At 39.7% G+C, this 25,540-nt stretch overlaps 2 protein-coding genes across 41 annotated transcripts in view; one reads left to right on the top strand and one right to left on the bottom strand.

Annotated features, from left to right (window-relative positions):
- Nucleotides 1–8,217, top strand: part of madd (MAP-kinase activating death domain) — a 47,521-nt gene extending 39,304 nt beyond the window's left edge. For 26 of the 38 annotated variants that reach the window (XM_077564103.1, XM_077564095.1, XM_077564104.1 and 23 more), the window contains 3 exons: nucleotides 2,466–2,535; nucleotides 5,250–5,296; nucleotides 6,813–8,217. In XM_077564103.1, coding sequence (XP_077420229.1) covers nucleotides 2,466–2,535; nucleotides 5,250–5,296; nucleotides 6,813–6,926 — 231 coding nt within the window. In that variant the 3' untranslated portion in view covers nucleotides 6,927–8,217. The remainder of the gene's footprint in view (nucleotides 1–2,465; nucleotides 2,536–5,249; nucleotides 5,297–6,812) is intronic. The other 12 variants (XM_077564115.1, XM_077564112.1, XM_077564113.1 and 9 more) reach the window with 1 other exon arrangement.
- A 45-nt stretch (nucleotides 8,218–8,262) lies between these two features.
- bbox1 (butyrobetaine (gamma), 2-oxoglutarate dioxygenase (gamma-butyrobetaine hydroxylase) 1) overlaps nucleotides 8,263–25,540 on the bottom strand; it is a 32,598-nt gene continuing 15,320 nt past the window's right edge. For all 3 annotated transcript variants that reach the window (XM_077564137.1, XM_077564135.1, XM_077564136.1), the window contains exons 4-8: nucleotides 13,530–13,728; nucleotides 10,981–11,086; nucleotides 10,691–10,887; nucleotides 9,077–9,243; nucleotides 8,263–9,000 (exon numbers count right to left, since the gene is read on the bottom strand). In XM_077564137.1, coding sequence (XP_077420263.1) covers nucleotides 8,849–9,000; nucleotides 9,077–9,243; nucleotides 10,691–10,887; nucleotides 10,981–11,086; nucleotides 13,530–13,728 — 821 coding nt within the window. In that variant the 3' untranslated portion in view covers nucleotides 8,263–8,848. The remainder of the gene's footprint in view (nucleotides 9,001–9,076; nucleotides 9,244–10,690; nucleotides 10,888–10,980; nucleotides 11,087–13,529; nucleotides 13,729–25,540) is intronic.

The raw sequence follows: 25,540 nt of genomic DNA on the forward strand, positions 1-25,540 counted from the left end.
GACCCATGTGTGTACTTACTACTTACTACTGACATTCCAACAGTAAAAGAATTTCACAGATGAGATTGGAAAATGAGCATTTCAAAAAAACAGATCTTTCTACATTATTTGAACTTTGAATTCAGTCTTTCAAATCGTTTGCTCTAGTTTTTTTCTCTCTAATTTGTCACTTGTTTGTACCCAATGCTGATTTATCACAATTTTAAGGCTATGTTCACACTGCAGCTCAATTCCAATTCTTATGCCCATTTGCGACATGTATCTTTTTTCATGCAGTGTGATCAGTACAATTCCTTTTTTTTCCTTCAAAATCCGACCCAGGCCTCTTTCGTATGTGGATATGAATCAGATGTATGCGATGCGTCTGCACTGTGAATGCTCATCTGCACGCATCCAACCTATACATCATCAAAAGCCCAATATGCGTTCTGTCCCGTTTTTTTTTATTTATTTTTTTATTACCAATTGTTTGACTTTAGGGAATCTTAAAACCGAAATGTAATTCAGTTATACTTTCCCTTGTTCACATAACTTCACTCTGTCAATTGCGGGTGTTTTGTTTGTCACATTTAACGTCAATTTGTGAGTTGTTTTATACGACGGCGTAATAGGGCCACGTATAAATATATATATTTTTTAAAGGGCGGGGGCAATATTCAGAGAAAAAAACTTGTAAATTTGCCACTTTGTAAAATGGCAAATTTGCAAGTTTAGAAAGTGGCAAATTTGTGAGGAAAAAAACCCTCTGAAAGTTACGAAAACTACATGTAACATACTACTTGTCTGTTTGTGCCAATACTTTTCGGTCGAGTTTCCAAATGAGATAGTGATTGTGCTAGCAGAGATTAACCATATGATGTTAAGCATTCGCTCTTTGTAGCATTGTGTAAGGCCACTGGCCAGCGATAAAGACGCCTCACTTTGCGAAGGTCCACACCCGTACGATCAAACATTTAAGGTAATTTGCTAAAATGTATATTTACGTGTACATTTATGTTTCCAGAATTATTACACATTCATACATTTTAGTATTTTTTTTTGTACAAGTAGTTAAGTTAATGTGTCGAATCTGCTGCTCTCCGTCATTCACTAGCATTTACCTAAAGCATGCTAGCATCTGATTGGTTAGTGTTAGTCAGCTGATAGGGGATCAGGAAGTGTTGTCGCTCTAGCTGTGGTCAATGACAAGTAAAGTTTAAATTTAAGAATGAATCCGTCTCCAGCCTGCCTTTTCATTTTATAGACAGTGTCCCATTAACCACCAATGAATCCTCACATGATTAGACTATAGCTAAGCTACGTGTATTTCTCGAAGTTTCTGAGTTTTTTTATTGCAATTTTGCCACTATAAAGTTGCAAATTTGCTAGTTTTTTTTTCTCTGAATATTGTCCCTAAAAATATATATATTTATACATAGCCGTAATACGCAGTCGTAGTATTAAGACCCTCCAACCATTAAGTAAAAAAATAAATAAAAATAATATTTATAAATACATACCTGGGATTGAATTTCTGGCTTCTTACAAGACATGAAAATACGTCCCTAGCATTGAATGTTGAAACATGAAACAATTTGAGCAAGCACAGGCTGTTGCTCTTTCGTTAGACTGTCAGAGGTGAAGCAAGTGGCGGTCAATGAGTGCCCTCATGAATTTGTTGTGCTTGTGTGAGCGTGTGGTGCCAGCCCTTGTTGCTGGAGGAGGAGGCATGGAGGGCTCTGGGGGATGCAAAGCAAAAGGTGAAGCCAGCTTTTTAACAGCCTAGTCAAATGGTTGCTCCGCTTTTTTGTCTCCATAACAGTTAGGGTGCCGCCTTGGCTGCGTTCTTGACTAGGTTCTGTATAAATCTCCTGTGGACAATGCCCCACCCAGAGTGTCGTCGAGTGTTTGTGCTCTTCTGTCCGATAATAATCCAAACCATTTCTCTCCCATGCTTTCTCCCCCTGCAAGGAGCGGAAGGTACACAACCTCTGCTGTGTTTGCTTCTTAGCAGTAACATTTTATGGGTTCCTTTTTCTTTTCTATTGTTGTTGTTTTGTTTTCTATCGTGTGTCCTTTTCTCTTTGATATGAAAATTCCATGTATGCATCAATGGGCCACATTGCTTCTAATGAATACTGTTCTGTTACCTTTTCAACCCGAAAATGATTTGATCTCTGATGTGACTTGCAATTCCATCATCAAGTAGTTTTTAGCTTTGAACAGTCCCATTGCATTTAACCGTTGCCCATGTATCATGGAAACTTCTCATATTGTGCTTTATTATTATTTTTCTCTTCTGTTGCTGTTAAAAGCTTTGCATTCCACATGTAGCTTTTTTAATTTACCTTTCATACTGAATAAGGCAAGTTTTAACCTGTTTTTTATTTTATTTTATATGAACTTTGAACTTTCATCCAGCCAGTATTGTTAAGTTAATAATGTTCTGTCTTGTGTTGTTTTTTTGTTTGTTGTTGTTTTTTTAGGTTTTCATAGAGCTGAGTCACATAAAAAAGTGCAATACAGTGAAGGGAGTCTTTGTCCTGGAGGAATTTGGTAATTACACCATCTATTGATTGTAGGCCTGTACTTGGCACGGCAGTAACTCAGCTTCATGGCAAAAAGCTAATAAGGGTTCACTAAGCTGAATGTGAGCAGTGGACTCATGGACACAAAAATGGTGCGCAACTGGACTAGGGAGCAAAATAGGATTCATTCTGAATTATTATTAGAGATAAACAATGTACTATCAATCAATACTTGATCAATGCTAAATGGTTCATTGTAAAAGTGCACAGTAAATGTGGTAGAGTATATTTTACTATTCAATAGTCTATTTCGTCTCACTCTAAAAAGAGTCAAATTTACACTTGGAAGAGTGTAAAATTTACTCAAAGTATTTTTAATGTGTATGAGAGAATTTGCCATGAAAAAAACGTGTTAATGATTTTTCACTCAAAAAAATTGTATGGAAGAGGATTAGGGCCAGTGAAGAGGAAAAAAAAGAATTCTGACTTGAAAGTAACAATTCTGACTTTAAAGTCAGAATTCTGAGATTAAAGTCAAAATCCTGCCAACCCTTTTCCCCTCACTCTTCACGGGCTCAAATCATCTTCCGTGATTTTGCAAGGAGAAATTTTGACTACATTTTAAGTAACATCACTTAAGTGTCTAGGAACAAACCCACAATTTCGGGTTTTGGGATCTACTCCCTGAGCCATGCCACTCCTACTGTGTGTTAGTATATCGCTCGTGTCAGCTGGAATCTTCATACCAAAAACGATGCTCTGATTTTGGATATTAGCAAGCAGTAATAGCTCAGGTGGTAGAGTGGCCGTCTCTCAAACTGAAGGTCGCGAGTTTGTTCATCAAACCCTGTGTAACGTTCTTTTTTTTTTTAAAATAAGCTAGCAAAATGTACTCCAAAAAATTCCTTCTAAAATGTACTGTAAAAAAAAAAACCCTATGTTTTTATTATGGGATAGGACAATTCAATTATCTTGTACATAGTAAAAAAAGGCTTTGAGTAAAATTTACGCTGAATATTTTTACGCTCTTCCAAGTGTAAATTTTACTCTGTTTAGAGCGGGACCAAATAGAGTAAAATATACTCTGCAAAGTTTACTGCGTACTTACATGTAAAAGATTACTATTAAATCTGTTTTAGGCTGTGATAAACGCTGCACAAAAAAATAAAAATAAATTACCCTTATTTAAAACTCCAGCAGATGTTTCTACGTCTATTAATGGGAAAGCAGGGAGTTAGCATATACACAGTAAATTTCGTAGAGGTTTTACTCTAGTGAGACTATGTTCGGTCCCACTCTAAACAGAGTAAAAAAAACTTTTACACTTGGAAGAGAGTAAAATACTAATAAAAAAAAGCATCAACAATCAAACGCTCAAGAGTTGAGGATCGATCCCACAACCTTCAGCATGGAAGACTATGGCTATGGCTAAGGCTATGCTAGACTTATTGTTAGCTAACATATTGCTGATGTGTCCCAAAAATGGAGGTAACGAGGATGCCACCTGCGATATATTGACACCAATTTTTTTCTTTTTGTGTTAATATTTTACTCTCTTCCGAGTATGACGTTTAGACCTGGAGCGAATATAGTCTTTTTCAGAGTACAATTTACTGCGTGTTAGTATTTAGTACTGAAATGAATGACTGTAGTTATAAAGACGGCTCTTTAGCCTTTACGTATTCCACCCCAATTGATTGAATACAACATTTAGCTTAATTCCTGCGCCTCAACGCAGACGTAAGTGGAAACTATTTATCTTCCCGATTTTAGTTAGAGGACAGTATTGTCTGAATGTCAGTGAATGATGGATTAAACCACATATAATGAGTTGCCCTTATTATTGATATGGCTTCAGGTTTACTGAACAGACCAAGAGGCTACGTAGGTTAGTGTTGTGAGCAGCAGGCAGAGAAATAGGAAATAGTTTCCAAAGGTTGAACTGAAGCGCCAGGCTGAGTTACTGTTGTGTCTCTGTGCTGATTTTGTAATGTTGCCCTCATCTTTGCCACTATGAAAACCTTCATTCTCCAGCAGGTAAAGTGTTGTCACCTTTTTATATCAAGACAATTTATTGCACACACGATCTGTGTTCTTTCGACTCCTTCATTTTCCTGTCCTGTGCTGCCCTCATTAGTTGTTTCATTTGGGAGACGGCCCCCGGACTCCGTCTCTCATTGGCCATTTACACCACAGCAAGGGCAGAGCGTCCTGAGCTGCGTTTTGTTGTTTTTGTTTTGATTTTGAGGGGGCCGGGAGAAGAGGTTTAACATGTCCTTCATTTGTTCAGCCTCCTCTTCTCTGCTATGGGTTCAGTTACTAATGAAAAGTCAAAATGTGTTGGGCACCGCGTAGCTGCTTCTTTGTCATGTCCTGTCACATTCATTTCATTGGGGTAGAGAGAAAAGTTGGCTTATTAAAGTAGCTCTTTGGAAAATCACATTATTTTGGGGAGGCTGTGTTTTGTCCTTAACAGTCTAAAGTGGAAATTCATTAGAGTTTATATTTAATTTAGATATACACACACACAAGGCACATTTACAGTAATTGGTTTAAAAAAAAAAAACTGGATTTAATTTGTGTCCATTTTTGACTGATGAGGGGACGTCACAACCTATTTTGAAGCCATGTTCAGATTTGACTTCTTTAACACTCCAAAAAAAAAAAAAAAAACCATACAAAGAAAGTGACTCAAGTTCTTGCTGCCCTTGAATTTCTCTTCTGTCTCTTGCATCGGCATAGTTCCTGAAACTAAAGAAGTGGTGATCCATAAGTACAAGACCCCCATGGTGAGTGAGTCTTCATCAGTGTGCCAGCGCAACACTGCGCCTCTCAAGTCGCACGATACTGAAAGTAAACCTTGAAGATTACAATGTCAATTAGTCGTGGCAAGTCAAACTTGCGTCTTTTGTGTCTTTGGAAATTGATGTGCAGTGGAGCCCAGCTATTTGCGGGGGGGGGGGGTGTAGGGATCGGGCCTGCCCGTCAATAGTTAAATTCTGTGTATAACTGATGCCCGTTGAATTGCATTGAAGGAATTTAATGACATTTTTTTTGACCCCCCAAATTCTTCATAAAACGGTCATAAACCTCCAATATGTGCTTTCACTGAATTAGTTATTTTTATTTTTTTATTATTTATTTTTTTATTTTTTTACAATTTATCTACATGTTTACATACATATCTACATTATCTAAAAAAAATTGGAGCATCTGTAGGGGCTATATTAAGGATTTCGTCCCTGTGTGAAATTTATTTTTTCTTTTTATACATGTATAGGGACATTAGTAAGCATTTCTTCCCCATGTGACATTTTCTCTTTCTTTCTTTTTTGTTGTCTTTTTTTTCCTTTTTTGGTCTTTTTTTCCTTCTTTTTGTCTTTTTTCCTTATTTCCTTTTTTTCTTTCTATTTTTCTATCTTTCTGTTTTCCCTTCTTTTTGTCTTTATTTCTTTCTATCTATCTATCTTTCTTTCTGTCTGTCTTTCTTTTTTGTTCTTTTTTCCTTTTTGCCTTTTTTTGTCTTTTTTCCTTCTTTTTGTCCTTTTTTTCTTTCTGTCTTTCTTTCTATCTTTCTTTTTGTCTTTTTTTCCTTATTTTTGTCTTTTTTCCATACTTGTTGTCTTTTTTCCCCTTCTTTTTGTCTTTCTATCTTTCTTTCTATCTTCCTTCCTTTCTATCTTTCTTTTTTTTGAGCATGGATAGGGGCATTATTAAGCATTTCCTCCCCGTGTGAATTTTTGAAATGTATTTTTCTTTGGTTTTTATCAATTTTGTTTTAGCATGTATAGGGACATTTTTAAGAATTTCCTCCCCATGTGAAATTTTCTTTTTCTTTTTTTTTTTAGGCAGGGATATGGACATTATTTCCTCCCCCTATGTGAAATTAGTGATTTTTTTTATAGCATGGATAAGGGCATTATTAAGCATTGCCTAGAATTGAATTGAATCCAATAGTGTTTCGTTCATTTTAATATGATTTAATTCTGTCATTAGAGTATGTTTATGAAGTATAATATAGTGTAATATTTTTCATGGCAAAAATAATGGGGGGTTCAGGGAACGAATTAAACTCGCATCTCAAGGCACAACTTTAATCATTTTTATTGTCACATAAAACGACTTTCAGTTAAAGAACGTACGAATGTCACCGTTTGTTGATGTCAACAAGAGCCCATTTCCTTGAAAAGGATTCTCATGAGAGTAGTAAAAATGATGATTTCCATTTCCAAGGATGTCAGATGTGATTCCTGATTGGGCAGGTGTCTTATTTCCACCTAACCTGCTCCTCCTGATGTTGTGCAGGCACATCAGATCTGTTACTCGGTCCTCTGCCTTTTCTCCTACGTGGCAGCTGTGAAGGGGAAGGAGACGGACGGAAAAGCCAAGATTCTATCGCCACGGCCCCTCCCGAGCTAATGCACCCCCTGGACCCCCCACCCCCCTCCCTCCTCCATGTGCCTCTACTTGAGTTCCAACCCTACAGACAATCCCTCAGTGACATGGAAGCACACCGATCAGTGTAAATATTGGCCTGTTTTCGCTCCTCAGTGCTCTGTGGTGTCGTGTAAATACTCGTCCACAAGGAGGTTTGTCCTCGCCTTGTCTTCTTCTGCTCCGCCATCTGGTGTTCTTTAGAACCGAGTGCATGCGGGTCCCATGCGCACAGCCCCCCCCCCCCCCCTCTTCGAACTTATTGTGATTGTGTGCTTATTTACTGTGACGTGTGACGAACGTGTTCTCGTTCCTAGCTCAGTCGGTCGGACTGATTTGCTGTTCTAGTTCCGCCTCAATTGTGCTCTGCTGTTGATCAATAGCATGCTACTATGACCATTCAGGAATAAATATTATATATATTTACATATATAGTATTTATTTAATATATGCATATTGCTGTATTTTTCTGAAAAGAAATGCCCCTAAATGTTGAATTGCTTAAATGTGCAATGCTAAGTTGTTAGCCATTTCTTATCTGGCTTTCACAGGGTGAACAATGTCAGTGAGAACGAAACAATTTTTTTTTTGTCGATTGACTGTGATACGATGTCAGTGTGACGTGATTGTTTGTCTCGTCAGTGTGCTGTGTAATCATTCATGTAGAAAAGCCCTAACCCATAAAATGATGAATGTGACCCTCAAAGTCGACTTGCATCAACCCCCGTTAGTTAGTATGTCGACGCAAGCCATTAGAATTCAGGCAGACCTCAGTAGTAGATTTGCAATTTTGGCCTTGGGGGTTAAGGGTTATCACGTGGCCACATTGCAGCCGAGAGAGTGATCGATACTTCATTTCATTCTTCCACAAAGGAAGTTCCCTCATCGCTAATAATAAACACTGAAGGAAGTGTGACAACGTTTTCTGAAATGTGTTCATAATAAGAATTCTGATTGCTCAACTTCAATTTTTTGTGTGTGCGTGTTCAGTAGTTTGTCCACATCCAGCAATACATTGATTGGTACAAGCCTGTATTTTTAGCCATAGAGTGTATACAAGTGAATAAATTCCACTAATTCCACTAATTCCACCTCATCTGTCACAATAAAGCCTGAATCCAAAATTCAGTGTGGGACTTGGACGCAGCTTTTTGGCATCGTGTTGACTGGCTACTGTCTTGTGAGGAAAGAAATGCCAAGTGTGCGTATTCTAGTAATTGGAGTATTTATGAACTATGTACAGCTTAAGCCATCTAATAAAGTGGTCCAAAACGGAGCCCCGTCTTTTGGATTCTTTGGAAAAACTTCATTGGACGCAAAGTGCTGAAACGTTGTTTTATTGTAGATGCAGTAAAACAAACACTTGGTGTTGATTTACTTACAACTTTGGCTCCACAGCGAGCATGTCTTTGACTTAAGACAAGTGGAAAAGGATCAAAGGCACAAGATTACATCCAAAAATGATCAACCAAGTTCATCATTGGGCTTAATATACTGTATTACATAAAAATAAATGGCATGTCAGGTGGAAGGGAAAGGCTCTTTGCATTTGATTGGAAGGGCAGATTTTACGTATATACATTAAAAATGAGTAGTAGAAACCCCACCTGGTGGGATATGGCAAAACGTGGTTGAAGATTTAAGCTCTGTGGTGATGAGTTTAATGTTCATGTGAAGCTTCCAGTAGGAGAACCATTTCATTCAGAGTTGGGCAAATTCATTTCAAAAGGAAAAACAAATACTTGGCCACATACTTGAACAAATGATTCACTTAGAAATTATTTTTCAAGACGTTTGATAAAATTAGAGTTCATAAATAATTGCATTGGCATGTTGCACTGAAGTTTAGAGAATGAAACTCAAAGCTCCTCTAACTGTCATTATTCGTGGCGTGGCCGTGGGTCGGCCTAGTTGACGGAGCTGCGGAGTACTCTGAGGCGGGACATGACTTCATCCCAGTCCAGGTAAGCGCCCTCCAGGTGTCGCACCCTTTCCGGGTTGCTGACGTAGCTCGTCCGGCCGTGCAACAGGCGCCAGTTGTCGAACGTCACCATGTCGCCTGGAATGCAAACACAACCCAAATGAAATGTTTTGTGAAGCAGAAGCAGATCACGGTGAAGACGGTTGACGCTGACCTGGGTCCATCTTGTAGGTGACCACATTCTCGGGTCGCTTGGTGATGTTCACGTAGGCCTTGAGCGCTCTGTAGAAGGGCTGGACTTGATGGAGCGGGAGGTCCAGCACCGAATCTCTGGTGGCGTTGTTGAAGTTTATCCTCACAGCTTGACCCTGATCATTAATGCTGATCACAAAGACAGACAAGGGAGATGACTTGAACAACTACAATATTCAGTAGTCACCCCTTATTTAGCTTACACGATAGGGGTGGACGATTGAAAATGTTATTGCAATTTCGATTTTAGGTTCTCTCGAAACTAACGACTTTTTTTGTTTACAAGTTCCCTACGTTGTAAAGACCATGAATGCACCATGTAGCTTGTAGCTAGCCCGGAGCAAATCAGTGTAATTCTGCCGTCCCTTAGCATCCCTTAAGCTGTTTAATGACACTCCAGTTGTAGTTAACTGTAAACAGGAGAATTGCACAGGAGAATTACATACAGTGTGTATTTAAATCCAAAACATGCTTCGTTTATAACACATCGCGAGCCTAGCGCTAATGCTAACGCAAGCGAATGAAGGATCCAATTCGAATGCTAACAGGAAGTTAGCATCAACTTCGGGAGTAATAGTCATTCAAATAACAAATATTCCCACACAAATGCTGTGGAAACACATGCCCATCGATAAGACACTACTCAAAAGCACAAATTCTTCCCAATTTGTGAAAAACTAGTTATTTTAAGAGAATTCAATCGCAACTTTCTTCTGTTCTCATTGTAAGCGTGTTCACCATGGATGCACGGCACCACACTGCCCCAAGAGGCCAAAACACGCAGAACACCCAGTATTTGTTTTGCAATTACTGTTTTAGTATACAGTATTACGGTTTTTTTTTTTTTTAATTTAATAAAATTTTTATTTTCCTCAAAATTCAAGGATACAAATATATCCAAAGCCCCCCCCCCCCAATACCGACACACATTTCCACATGACATAGCACAAAATATAATCCCTGAAGTCCCAGGTTAGCCTTGTGAAAATAACATAAAATAAAATAAATATGATAAAGAGGGTAATATAATGCTTAAGTTTGAAAATGAAGAATGAAAATGCAAGAGGCTTGAATTTCATATATTTTCAAGGTTATGTTATAGTTGACAAAAAGAACAGTGTTCAAGAATAAAGAGAATGGTCGTAAGGCTATGATCAGTTTTGAGCAGTTGAGTTTTCGTAGTCGAAAAAAAATATTGTTTTAAATATTCAATGAATAATCGTTTTTTAATTGCTATTTCAATCTCAATCAAAATAGTTATTATTTTTCCATAATTACTACATGATATACATAATTTAAAAAAGCGCTCTGACGGTGTAAAAAATTGACTGATGATGTCATTCAGTCAAATGAAACGATTCTTGATGAACCTTGGCAGCGTCGGATTGTGAAGCTGTACCTCATCAAGTGAGAACACTAATAGTGTCGGCCAGCAGATGGCAGTGTTGCTCTTTTTAATTTGTCCATTCATACTCATTGAGGTGTGCAGCGTTGTCTCATGTACAGCATCTCACAAGTGTGTGTGTGTGTGTGTGTGTGTGTGTGTGTGTGTGTTTTGACAAGCCGCCTCACTCACTCAATGATGCTCTTCTTGGACTGCAGCATGAAGTCGCAGTAGTCCGTCCCGGTGTCGGTAAAGTCCACCAGGAGCGAGGCGAGCGTGCGGAAGGCCTCGGGGTCTTCGCGCCGCAGCTGCTCGGCCGTGTGGAAGCCGTCCACCACCTCGCTGTCCCCGCCCTCTTGGGCCTGGCTGATGCAGTGCAGGAACTGCACCTACGCCCAGCGCACAAAGATCGCACCCACTTTACTACGCCGACCATTCGCTGTTGCCTCGAATTGAAGCAGGTCACTGCCAAATGTACTCACTCCAGGGGCGAAGTGTAACGCAGGGTAGTCTGTGTGGAGGCTGAGATTTCCTGAGGTATAGGCCACGTTGTTTGCCATGTACTTGTCCACAACCTGCCAGGTATGCCTGAAGACAGCAATAGGAAGGTGACGCCATCAAGAGCACTCATCGGTGCGCGTGATGCCACGAGTCCATGCAACACGGTTCTCGGAAACGGCGATTACACAAGTCAAATATAATAACGTCATCATTCCGCATCCGTCGACGGGAACGCGCAACTGAGGGGCACAAAAGCGGACGCGCAAAAACTGGGACACACGTCGCAAACAGGAAACGGAAACAAAGCTGATGTGTGAAAACCAGGAAGTGGGAAGTCCCGCCTCCTCCGTGGCATACACCCCATTGCAATGGTGGTTGTGATCTGATTTGTCTGTTTCCTCTGTTAGCACCATCTAGCAAATGTTATTTGTCTTGGTACTTAGTGGGTTTTTATTCAAGACAATATAGCACATTGAGCTACCCCCAAACCACAGTAAAGTAAGTTCTGTACGTCCTAAAAAAAGCACTTGGGCTGTAATTATTAATCCAAAATTTAACCTGCCACTCAGTTTGAGGTGTTCTTGCCTTAACCAGTAGAGGGCACTCATGCACTAAACGTTCCTCTAGAAGAAGACAGGAGCAGGAAGTTATTGTAGCTAACAAAAGCGGCTCCACTCATTTACCCATTGATTATTGTTGAAGCGCCATCCCTAAGTGACTTTTAAGGCACTATTACATGTGTAATGTAGATATAATGATGTATGTGTGAACTAAATGGTAGTTAGTGTTTGCTTACCCTAAGTGGTAATGATAAAGCACGCTCCTGCTAATCACGATTGCTAACCGTTTAGGCATAGGATTCTTTTGTTGGTGTTTAATAATGCATATGTGTAAAAGATAATAAATTATGAGTACATATATCCACACAATTCAACTTTGCATCCAACCTTAGTGGATTAACAAAAACAAAACAAAATGATATATATATATTTTTTATTTATTTTTAAAAATATTCGATAATGGCAGCACTAATTTAAAATGTTTCCTCTTTAGCAAAATGCTACAATCCGCCACAGAGTGATTATGGAAACCAGGCAAGTTATTATATATATATATATATATATATATATATATATATATATATATATAATTTAAAAATATATATATTTATATATATTTATATATATATATATAATTTAAAAATATATTTTTTTTTTAGCTATACTACGTTTCTGTATATTTACTTCCTATGCAAGCAAACGTGAACACTGTATTCTCATTCCTCCAGGCCCCTTCATTCTCAGGACATTGAATTGATTGCGATCCGCCAACAGCAGTTGTAGAAGTGGAATTACCCTCGTCGATATTCTATTCAGGTGTGGCAATGGATTGTGGAGGCATCTAAAAGCCAACAGTGGATGTTTGTGTGCCATTACTTGCAGGCTAAATTGGGTCACTTTGGACAGCCCGTATCTCACTTCTTTGCTAGCAAAAAAATGGTTTGCAACGGTCTGGCCAACGTCTTTGCAATATTTTTCAGCCTTGAACAAAACCTGACCAAATACCAACACTCACTGCGCCGCTCAGTGAAATACCACCTGGAAGGGATGAAAGGACAGAAATGTGCGCGGGAACTAGTTGGTGTCGTAAACCTTTAGAGATGTTTTTCTAACCTTGACACAAATGACCTCCCCCCTTTCAAATCATCTGTCTTCTTTGTCCACAATGTGTTCCTTTTTGTCCTCAAAAGAGCGGGCAAGTAGACAGCTGAGCTAGCTCATCTATGTCGTGACCTGCTCAGTGGTTGCTTAGACGTTTTTTTTCTCCCATTATATACTTTAAATCAGTGCATTCTTGGCATTAGAACCTGATGGTATGAAAACCAATCATAGTATTAAAATTGTAGGTCCTTTTTTGAAGTATAATTTCCCCCACTGAACACAATCTATTTTATTTTTTAAATATGTCCTCCATGTAAATGTTTTAGTTAAAATGTTCCCATGAATTGAAGGATTTTTAAGACAGCTTCATGAATGGAGCTTGTGAGGCTGTTCTTAAGATGCGTTGATAACAGCAAGCACGAGCTAACGAGGTAATATTCGCTCCCATATTCTGACGATGAGAAAAAGACAGCTCTATACTTCCAAGTCTGTGAGCTCATCCTCTGGCAATGAAAAGGCAGCGTGCTCCAAACCTCTGTTCTGACTGAGTGCACCAGGTAATTCCTCCGGTTTAAAGCAGCTGGGAAGATTTTGGCTCGCCTTTCCCGTCTGTGTCTTCGCGTAATAAACCAAAGCGATGAACTTCAGCGAGATAAAAATCGCTCTTAGCTTTTCAGAAGGGTTCCAATAAATCAATGCAGCGGACAGAACGCACATTTTTTCTCACCATCAAACTTGTAAAGACAAATGTTGTGATTGTTTTTGTGTGGTTGGAAAATAGATACAAATAATATATCAGGTTTTATTTAAGATCACGCTCATGTGGAAAACTAACCATTTGAGAATTTAGTGGTTGTTGACAGTCTTACCCGTAGAACGTCAGCCGAAGATAACCGATTCTCTCAGCGAGTCTGGCCACGTGGCCTTGCTCTGCCGGAGCCCCTTTCAAGTACACGATTCCAACACGCCTCAGCGCCACAAGCCACGCCAGCGCAGCCTTGTCATCATGGAGGATGTCCTGGTAGTTGGCGGTGGGAATGCGCAGTTTGCTGTCCCAGTAGTAGCGCTCTGAAACCAGAACATGACAGCCATCATGTTTATTGCCATGATTGTGTGCAAAACAAACACGGAATTTCACCTTGCACGTCACAATGAAGATTAAATATTAACATGAGGTCATCAAGTCAACATTCGTAAGACAGTAACAGTAATAACTAGAGCTACAGCCCAGGCCACGTTGGGTCACATTGGAATTCTTTATCTTTTTTTTAAAACCGGCATTAAACGTTCAACATGTATTTTGGTTGTTGTTTTTCTGCCAGGCATGAATGATGTGTTCTAAATGTCGTGTTATCACATATTTATGGCACACGGGAGGCGACAGCGGAATATGTACCTCGTCGCCTTCCATGTCTCAACACACGGACGTGATAAGCAGACGTCGCTCTCGCTTAAATTGGAGGGAATCTAAACGTTTTCATTGTAAACACGTAAACAAGTTTCACTATAGTACATTATTCCAGTATGAAGATCCACCCATTTCCTTTATAATTTTATTATTATTATTGACGGTTACAAAAATGGGAAAGAAAACTTACCGGACAAATGAACTCTTTAGCACCAGGCATTTTTGTTGACGTCACAGAAATCATTGCGTATCATACACAATGATAGTTTATTTTATTAAAATTGTATTTCAAACACTGCTAAAATTAGCTCATCCATTTTGCTGCATGCCCCGCCCCCGTTCATTGGCTTACCAATGAAACCTTCGCTGATTGGTTGTATCCCCCGGCTCCAGCGACAAGCATTTTTCAACTTTCTAGTATTGCGTCGCAGGCCTACGCGTGCACGTCTACGCGTAAGAGCGCGAAATTTCACATGCACAAATGTCGTGTGTCGCCCGGGGGGGGAGGGGGGGGGGCATTTTCACCTTGTCGCCCTGCTTCCATAGGAAATGAATTGATAGCGAGCAACGTCGCCCCCCGTGTGCTGAGCCCATTAGACCATCAACGTATTTTTCATGGCAAACAGCTCATCATCATGGCAACAGCATTCGAAGATATATAAAACATTTGTTTTTACTCTTCATCTTGAACATCATTACATGAAACACCCACAGTTTCAAAACAATTGGATTTTTCTTTACCATGTGACGTCTATAATGTCGGGACAAATTTGGAAGAAAATTCAAAATGTCAGACTTCTTGGTAGATTGTAGATTATTTTTTGGGGGTTTGTTACTGTTACGCCTCAAACATCTCATATAGCTTGGTGAAATAGCAAACAAGGACAGCTTTGTTAAAACGTCCTTGTGGGCACTACTAAGCCCTTGTTTTTTAAAACTAATAAAATATTGATCATTTCATCAGGTGTGATGAATGTGCAAAGTTTCATATGTTTACACTCATGTAAAGACAATCGAAATCCGCTCAATTTTTCTAGGCAAACGGCGCGTCGCCACATCAACAGCATTCAGGGAAAGTTTTGCTTTAACTTTTCATCTTGAACATGTTTAGATAAAACGGCCATCGATTCTACTCAATTAGATTAAATCCGGAAAAAAAAAACGAACTTCTATATTAGACCAAAAATGAAATCACTTGTCCAGATGGTGCATTCACTGCTGCTGGGTAAACATTGGATTCCTGGAACAGGTTTAACCCATTAAGGCCTAAAGCGCCTGCCAAAACATGCCTCTAAAACCTACGAAAATCATATATTCAACAATATTGTCAATGCCTACTAAATAATTGATATTTCAGCTCCTGAAGCAGATAGAAACATAATTCCAAACACATTTCAGAGCTTACACCTGTGGCATTCACACAAACATAAGTGTATTATTATAAACCTTGAATATTTCTTAAAAAAAAAAAACAACTGTGTTGCATCTGCGGTTATATTTACCTTCAACATTGGAGCGCACATTGTAATAACCTCGGGGCATTGAGTGTTAATTATTCCTCGTCCATTCTGTTACAAAGTCGTTCAAAGTTTTCAACATCCTCATTGTCTACAAACATATTTCAGTATGTCACTGTCGACTCGTTGCACTGATTCGAATTCCTCCCGCGCCGTCGTCAATCGCATCATTTATTTTATAACTCCCGCCAATCTACGTCAGCCATAAATGCTGGGATAAAATTCCAGGACATGCTAGGAGGCCCACGTCACCCTATCGTGTGCATATTCTGATGCATTTCATCGGCTAAGAGATCAAGAATTTGTCAAAACAAAACAAAATGATGTAGCCGCTCTGCCGGCTTTAAAGGTAAAAGAGCGCTGGAGTAGGGCTGGGAATCTTTGAATGTCTCACGATTTGGTTAGATTCCGATTTTTTGGGGTGCGCGATTCGATTCAGAATCGATTTTCGATTGAGAATGAGTTTTTGATTCAAACTGATCTGTTTAACACTGATTTTTGCTTCAATTTATAGATGTTAAAGGAATCATAATCTACTCCAGTCTGACTCGCTAATGCTAATTAGTGCTCTACTCGCGGCACTTTTATCACTCAAAAGAACGGCACCACGCTGAAAAAACCCCAACAACTTTTATTGGAATAACTTGATCGTGACTTTTCCTTTCTACTCTCTAATGTGGCTACATCTTAACAGTGTATCAGACCGCGTGGAACCACACTGCCCCTAAGTGGCCAAATCCGGTACAGCATGAACAGCGCTCCCAATAAAGGCACACACAAACAAAGGGAAGACAGTCTAAAATAATTTAAATAAAATCAATTTTGGGACATTTAAAATCGATTCTGAATCGTACTAAATGAGAATCGCGATTCTTATGAAAATCGATTTTTTGGGCACACCCCTACGCTGGAGCGCCCCTAGCCGTAAAAGCGCGGTCATCCGCTCCTGGCCTCTGCTGCAAGTCCAAATTGGGCAAAGTGGGGAAAAATGGACCCCCCTTACTACTACCTCTTCATGTACTGCATAGTGTGTATGCTTCTGACCTACGTGCATCTTGATTAGACTTAACTCTATTCCATATTCTCACCATCATTTTTCACAGCCTCATATTTTCTGAGCAAAACCTTTTCAACATTGCAGTGGGGGTATAAGCAACTACTTGTATTTACAATATGTGGCTCTATTGAAAAATGCAATTATGCTTCTGCTGGAGGTCAAACTGGGACACATGTTCTGCTGCAAATCCACATCGATACAGTATACTGGGACATGCTTTAGAATTAGGTCTCATTGCGATGACTCCTTACAGTGAACGTGATTGGCTCTTATCCACTCAAGTCAATCACATACCCTGAGTTATTTTAAAGCTGTGATGAGAAACTTTGTCAATTCAGAGCTGCCAAAGATGGCAAGTGTGTAATTAATTGCCTGTGATGGGTCAGCTATTCGGTTCTAACGACATTTTAGGACACACCCAAGTTTATTATTCCAAAGCCGCAGAGAGAGCTTCATCTTCCTTTTCATAGGCCCCACAGCAAGCAAGCACAGACGGTCTCCTTGAGTTCAGTGGTGCACAACAGCTGTTGTACTAGAGTGTCACAGAGTCTTCTCAAACTTCACCACCAACGTCCCTGGAGTCCATTTCTCCTTGTCGATCATTCCCAACAAATGATTCAGGCGAGCGTAAACCCCTCACGGGTTTCAGGAAGGAGGAACTTTTTATCCCAACACTTTTTTGATGAGGGCGGCTTGTGGGGGACAGAAGATGGGGAAGGTTCACTGGAAGATGCCGATACTCACGTGAATAGGGACAACAAATGAAGAGGGTCTAACAGGGAGTAGTATTAAAAAAATATCACTCAAGCGAGACTGGGTTCAAGATGACAAGCGGCTCCAAACAAAAGGAAGAAGAGGAACGATCTGGTGTGGGCATAAAATTGAGACTAAGAGCTGATGACCAAAAGCTCCCATGTGCTCAGACTGAACGTGACAGAAAGAAATGTCAAGGTGAGCCTCAATAAGTGTAGAAAAGAAAATATGAAGTCATATGAATGTGTTTATATGTAATCCATCAAGAACAATGCTTAAGTTCAGAATCAAAAAAATCCTTCCCCTCATTAAGAAAATGCTTCAAAAGCTGCATTTTTCTGCTCTGACGATAATACAACTATTAACGTGATTAACGCATTTCATTGATAAATGTAATACAGTATTGATGCAGCTATATTATAAAACGACTTTCCCTATTTTAGCGTTTTGTGCTGAGGTAATGAGGCCTGGGTCATAAAATCCACCCTGGAGCGGCGCTGATGAAATGGATAAGAAGCATCCTCTTTTGGAGCTGCGACGAGCAGCAGAGCGTGCCCAATCTCTTAAACGCGCATCACTACCTTGAGAGCACATTATCATCCCCCAAGGGTGAACTCTCAGGTGCGTAAGGCCTGCAATATACATTTAAGCACACAGCTTTCCAAATACAACACTAATAATGTTCTTTAGTTTTTTTCTCATTTTGAATGAAAACATTAAATACAGAAGTGTAACTTTATATTGATTGTGCTTCTCTTCGCAAGCCATAGCCTGCTACTGAAAGCAATTGAATACGACAGGCACACTGAGAAAAGTCAGCAAGCTTCTTTCAGACAGACAAATGGAAAAATTCCTCCCGCTGCTATACGCCCATCTGGTTACACTTCTTTTTCCATGAAGCCGCTCTCCAGCAACTTCCGTCGAACAGCTGCAAATTGTATTTTCTGGTAAGAGGAGGATTTAAGTGCCTAGATTTTGTACCTGGCTGATGTTTGAAGCTCCTCCAAATCTTTTTCGTACCTACTTCTTCAGAGGCTGTCAGATGTCTGCATCGCAATCAGAATGCGGGGGATGGGCACTGTTGGAATCTTAACTCTTTCACTGCCATGGACGTTAAAAGACGTCAAGTAAAAACCTACGGAGGGCCGCCAATGACGTTAAAAGACGTCATCCAATTTTTTAATTATTTTTTTTTTTGAAACGGATGGAGGAAAGCCTTGGCCAGCTGTGGTGAAAGTTTCAAGCAGATCTAGTTAGTCTAATGACTATTTTTGGCCCCTAGATGGCTGCAATGACTCTCTTTTGACAAGATTGGGTAGGCGTCAGTAGAAGACGTGAGGCGGAGCTAGAGGGGACAATGGCTGGGGAAGGGAAGAGAAAATGGCGACCGGTTGCAAGCGGCTCACGCTCGAGCAGTTTTTTTCAAAGACGAAAAGCATCGACCAACGCTAAAGAGCACATTGATGATGACGATGATCATCTTCGATGATGATGATGGTGACTCCGAGGTTGGAAGCGCTGACGCGGCGGCTATGACGACGTCATAAAGGTTCACGGGCTAGCGATGCTAACACCGGAAAACGCGGAGCACAAGCGAGCACGCTCAGGCGGACGTTCAATCGGACGACGAAGAGTGCCCCGAGTCCAATGCATATTCATCGGAGTAGTGGGTACAGTCTGCTACTTGCTATTCCCCGGAAAAAAAGGCAGTCAAGAAAGTGTAACGTTTGCACGCGAAACGGACAAAGTGGAAGTAAACTGTTGTGCGAGTCCAGCAGCGTCTCCTTGCACGCAGGAGAGCGTTATAAAAAGAAAAACTGTATTTGAAACATCCACATAATTGTAAGTAGTACCACAGTTGCACACATTTGTAAATAGTTTGCGAAATTGTTTTGTCAAATTGTTACACTGTTGAATGGAAATAAACGTATTTTGCAATCAAAAAACACTTTTTCATTGTTGGTGAAAGCGTTTTACAGAAGTAAAGCACTATTTAGGTGTTTGTGGCATCATTCATGGACAAAAAGAAGTGTAGAATTCACTAGAGTGCATGAAATAACATTGTTTCACAAAAAGCTCTTTTTCTCCGCTTTTTGTTTCAAAACAGAGCATTTCGGTGAAACTAACCATTTTCTATTGTTGATTACTGAAGAACGGAATAAGGTAAAAACAAACTTTTTTTCTGATGAAAGATGAGAGTTCAATCTTTCATTTGGTAGTATGTGTGTTTTCATAGTCCAAACACAACCTTTTCTGTGGACCTTGAAAGATCAGTCAAAATGCTTAAATCGGCTGGCACTGGCGACATTCCGTTTCTGAAAACGTCTGGCAGTCAAAGAGTTAAGAATCGAAATCTTAAGAATTGTAGTGCTCATTGATAGGAAGGTAAATGAGCCGCATCGGTCAAAAACATAGCTACTAATAAGAGCTGAACAATTCTTACAAATTTGTTTGTGATTTAAATGTTGGCTTCTCATGATCATAATGTTAGAATTAAAGAAAAACGATTAATGTGCGGTGTGTGTATGCAAATTGTTACGCAGTGAAAGCCCCCTGAATGCACCATTGTTGTTGTTGCAGCAAGTGAGTGGCATCTTATTTTGCCTTCTCTGAAGCATGCTTTGTTCATTGACACTTCAGTTGGAATTCCAGAGCTTACGTTAACTCTTCATGCCCATAACACCGATTGTTGGTTGGCGAGCTAATGTAGCTAAATATGATGCAGGATCTCGGAGGTACAAGTTAGCTACCTGTCCGGTGTCAACACAGCACACTCACTAATCGTCACATCCATGGTATTGAATAAGCTACACTTCTGTAAGCATTGTTATCACGGAGAGAAAAAAACTGGAAGAAAAACGGAGCTAAATGCTAAGTCATTGACGCGTAATTACGAAACCACCGAAATGAGTGACGGGATGATACAGTGCACTTGTCACTTTGGGTCAGGCTGGAACCACGTTATAGAGTCGAATAACCAACATTGAACATCAAAATAACAGGCAATTACATACATTGTATAATGAAATACAACACGAACTTCGTTTTAGAAACATTGCCAGCTTATTGCTAGCAATCATGAGAAAATTCCATTGACGGGCTAGATTTGATACTAGGGCTGGCAATCTTTGACAATTCCAATTTTTGGGTCTGCGATTCGATTCAGAATCGATATTCGATTCAGAACAATTATAGATTCAAAATGACTTCAATGAAAATGATTTCTGCTTCACTTTATAGATATGGAAAGAATTGTCATGATCTACTCCAGTCTGACTCACTAAAATGCTAATTAGCGCGCTACTCATGACACTTTTATCACTCAAAAGAACGACTATTCATACAAAACGCTTCAGGAATGTATACAGAGAGGCATCTTAACATTAGTTATCGACATATGCTCTTCCTACACTGCAAAAAAAAAAAAAACTTTTATTAGAATAACTTGATCTTTTTTGCTTCTATGTGGCTACAGCTGTATCAGAACATGTGAAACCCAACTGCCCCCTAAGTGGCCAAATCATGTACAACATGAACAGTGCTCCCAATAAAGGCACACACAAACAAGGGCAATACAGTATAAAATAATTGAAATAAAATCGATTTTGGGACATTTAAAATCAATTCTGAATCATACTAAATGAGAATCGCGAATCTTATGAGAATCGATTTTTTGGGCACACCCCTATTTGATACAATGGGTTACCACACTACCCCTAAAAGGCCAAAGTGTGCACAGCAGGAACAGCAGTTATTTATTTTATTTGTTGTTTTATATTGCGATCATTTTAATATATAGTATGTATAGTCGCTAGCTGAATCATTTGTAAGTTTTGAAACAATGCATAATCATGTCCCTTAATCTTGATTTCAATATCAATCAAAAATATTTTTTCCATAATTGGCCAGCCCAAGTGACTGTTATGACTGGCAGACATCCCTGCCGAGTGTCTTCACATTCCATTTCTGGCTGTGCAGTTCAAAGGGGTCAGGAACTTTCTGCTTGTGATAACAAAAGAAAAAGTGGGCCAAAGGCCAGGCCTGATTGTGACAATTATTACTCTTGTGAAACTGGGTCTGGATGTCTTGTACAGGCCCAGCAGTGGTTTAAGATGTCACCAGTGACAAAGAGGCTACAGCTTTACTCACTGTGTGCTCATATATAAAGCTCCACTGAAGAACCAGCTGCACTTCTGCAAAATCCTCATTGGGAAACGCAGCACGCACGTAGATTGTCGAGGGAATTGTACTTGCGGAAGACAGGTCAAAGAAAAGATGAGTATAACTCTTTTGTTCATGGAATAACTTCCTCACAAGGACGTCTTGTCAGCAGATGGTACGCAATTAAAAAAAATACCATCTAAATGAACAAATGTTACATTTACGCGTGGAGTCACTGTGGCCATTGTAAGTAAACAACACGACTTGCATCATTGCAGAGCTGCAAGTAATTTCCTGAGAAGTGGACTGTACTCGGGGCACAGAAAAGAATGACTAGACATGGATTAAAAGCGAGGCACGACTGGTGATTAAAGCTCACGACTGTCTTCGTCAATCTTCAAGCATTAAGAAAAAAACACGGACTGGAAAAAGCTGGAGATTAAATCACCCCTCTTTTCCTCCCATCTGGGAAGGACTGTGCGTCAATGAGGAATCAACTGTCTCCTGCATAGTTTCCAGCTGTGGTGTACTGAGAGGCCATGTCACAATTAGCATGCATGTTGCTTGTTTAAATGTCGAAAAAGCCTTGAGGATGTATGTCAGTGTATTGGTGCTCCTTTGGGTAAAAACACGAGGGGTTTGACAGGAAGTATTGTGGAGGTACATGTTTGAAGTGACAGCAAGAGCCTGACAAAATTCTATACGGACAGTCCATAGGCCCCTTCCCCCTAACATGAAGTCTGCTACAGTGGCTTTTCCAGAAAAGGAAACCTGAAGCTATGGATCCGATGGCTGTCAGGCAGCTCAAGGCAGTGTATCTCACCCCTCATTGTGCCCTGTTCAAGCCTGGAGGACTGCGACAAAGTAACTTTGTTTTGACTTTGAGTGTGTTTTATCACAAAGCTGCCGTCTTTTCAATGGGCCATCTGTGGAACGCACCCAATGGGAGCTCCAGCCAGATGGGACCAACGATACTGACAGTTTAAAAGAAAATCTTAAGAGAAAAAAATACATATAAAGTAACGTGTCGGACTGACACAAAAAATATATTTTCAGTTTTTCTAATAGAATAACCTGATACAGATGCACAACCTTTTGCCCAGGGGTGGGCATTTTACGAAATTTTGCTGGTCCGTCAATCGTCGTGTTTTTTTAAAGATCAATCATCCATCATCACTCTGTCACCAGTGTTTGAGGAATGACGGACAGAGGTGGGCTTTCTGTCAGGCATCAATTGTCAATCCGACAGTGACGGACTAACGATTGCACTGACTGACGAAAACTCACTTCCGTCAGTGCTGCTTCGTCTTGTCATTTTTTATTCATTTACTCCCAGCCATTTTCACTGAAGCAACCCCTCTCAGCTCCCGACTGGATTTTGACTGATTTTGCAAGGCCCACTTTCATCAGGAAAAAAAAGTATATTTGTATCAGTTTCCATTTTGCAGCAATTAGCATTAGAATATAGCTAAGTTTTATCATTTACACGTTTTTTGGGTTTGAATGAGTTCAAAGGTTCTTGTCATTCATCAGAAAAACGGGTGTCCGTCAGCGACAGAATGCCCACTTCTGCTTTTACTATACAACTTCAAAATACCTCAAACCAATATTTTATTGAAGAGATGCAAGTAGAATGAAAGGATATAAATGAGACTCTCTGTCTCACCTTTTTTAAAGGTTGGCTTTGGACTAAATTTGGAACTGCTCCTGCCACCTTACAGTGAAGAGTTTATTGAAGCAGAAAATCCGGTTGATAATTGAGTTCATTCTGAACAAATGATTTTCTGCAAGTGCGTGAAAAGCATTCTTGAGAAGAGAAAGCACCCACTTCAAAGTATCCTGCCAAGATGCATGTTAGTTGCTTAGCAATTCACTCTACAACATCGGTTTAAAAGCTTTGTAAAAAGACTTGAGAATTCATTTTATACATTGACATTCAGAGAATGGATTCCTCTCAATTCTCAGTGTTTCAGAGCCATCCATTGCCGGTCTCAAACACGGATTAAAAAACAAAACAAAAGAAAGGGTGGCTAGTGTCAAGAAAAACTTTGCCAAACAAATCACGCAAATGACTGGCAAACTGAAAGTCACCACAACATTCAGAGAATTTATTTGAAAAAGTATGAATAAAACATATTTGCAGACTACAATGAAAAAAAAAGTCTATGCTAAGTTCTGTCAGTCAGCCTTCCATTTTCTATATTGTTTATTATTGATACACTTTGGACTGATCCTGAGTCATTAGGAAGACATATCAAATATTTTATTTGAAGTATTGTAAATATTGTATTGCATATTGTAAATATTGCAAGTATGTCCAAATATTATTTACCGTATTTTCACGACCATAAGGCGCACCGCATTATAAGGCGTAGTCAGTTACTGGTGCCATTTCTGTGCTTAACACACATATAAGGTGCACCGCACTATTGGGCGCACGCACGGTTAAACACACTCTAGCTCAAAACATATGGTAGCATGCTATTATGCTAAAACATATGCTAGAACTAACGCATGTTTTTTAAAAAGGCAGCGAACGGAACAAAACTGAGTTTGGTTAAAGTAACAATGTAAACAGTAAGTTCAGTTCTATTTGAAGTATATAACAATGTACTTGCGTTGCTTTTTTTTTCTCAATCCTAATCCACAAATCAGTCATAGTCCTCATGATCTTCTGTATCAGAAACAAACAACTGCGCAAGTTCTCCATCAAACACGCCGTCTCATTGTCAGAGTCAGTCTCGTTGTCGTGTCCTTGGAAATGATGCTGGCTTTTGTGTTCACCCAAGCATTCACCATCCATTAACTCTTTGACTGCCAAAAACGTTAAATAACGTTTAGTAAAATCCTATGGAGGAGTGCCAAAGACGTTAAAAGACATTTGTTTCCAAACAGAGGTGAAACTAATCATTTTCTATTGTTGACTACTGAAAAACGGAATAAGGTAGAAACAAACTTTTTTTCTGATGAAAGATGAGAGTCCAATCTTTCATTTGGTAGTATGTGTGTTTCCATAGTCCAAACACATAATTTTCTGTGGACCTTGAAAGATCAGTCAAAATGCTTAAATCGGCTGGCACCCACAGCATCCCTTTTCTGAAAACGTCTGGCAGTCAAAGAGTTAACAAATTGTGGCATAACTTGCACGGTGCTGCATCCCAGTCTTGGTAAAGCTGTGTTCGCCAGCCTCCCGGAATGATAGCAAGATCTGCGTTCCTTTGACGAACTTTATTTTTCCACAGCAGCTGAGAGATGTGCGCATTTTAATCTGGTGTCTTTAGTATGTGGTGTGATCTGTTTAGCTACACTGTGTAGACTTGCACTACTTCAAAGTGACTTTTGCGATGGCTGTTGCTGTAAGTGCAGGGGGAGAGGGAGAGGAGGTGCTGGAGAACTCGCCACCAAATAGATTCTTCCATGCTCTCATATCTGTCCTCAGTCAGGTCCGCCTTTCTTGTATACAAGCAATGTGTGCGGGAAGTCCTCTCGCAGTCAGATTTTGGACCTTCGTCCACACATAAGGCGCACCATTGATTTTTTAGAAAATTTAAGACTTTAAAGTGCGCCTTACAGTCGTAAAAATACGGTACCACATTTGTTCTCTATATCCTTTCAAAGTTCTCCTTTAAAGAAAGCATAAAGAGACATGCAGTTCCCATTGCAGCACTACAGGCCAATCACATAACTTGGAATGTATCCCAAGAGACACTGAACAACAATCCATTACAAATCTGTAAATGGTAAATTGAGTGATTTCAGCAATCTTTTATCCTATAGCCCTTTAGTAACCTGTGCAAAAAAATAAATCAATATGTACATGTATATTTTTATTTTACTTTTGCAAAAATTCAGTCATGATTAAGCTAAAAATGGCAAGTAAGGTAATAGCTGGCTTTGAGAAGAACATGCAAGTTTTCCATCGTTGAACCACCAAAGCTCAGTTTGCAAGATCCTTTGTGTCACCAAAATTGTGATGACACTGAA

This window comes from Vanacampus margaritifer, chromosome 4, assembly GCF_051991255.1.
Source record: "Vanacampus margaritifer isolate UIUO_Vmar chromosome 4, RoL_Vmar_1.0, whole genome shotgun sequence".
Lineage (NCBI taxonomy): Eukaryota > Metazoa > Chordata > Actinopteri > Syngnathiformes > Syngnathidae > Vanacampus > Vanacampus margaritifer.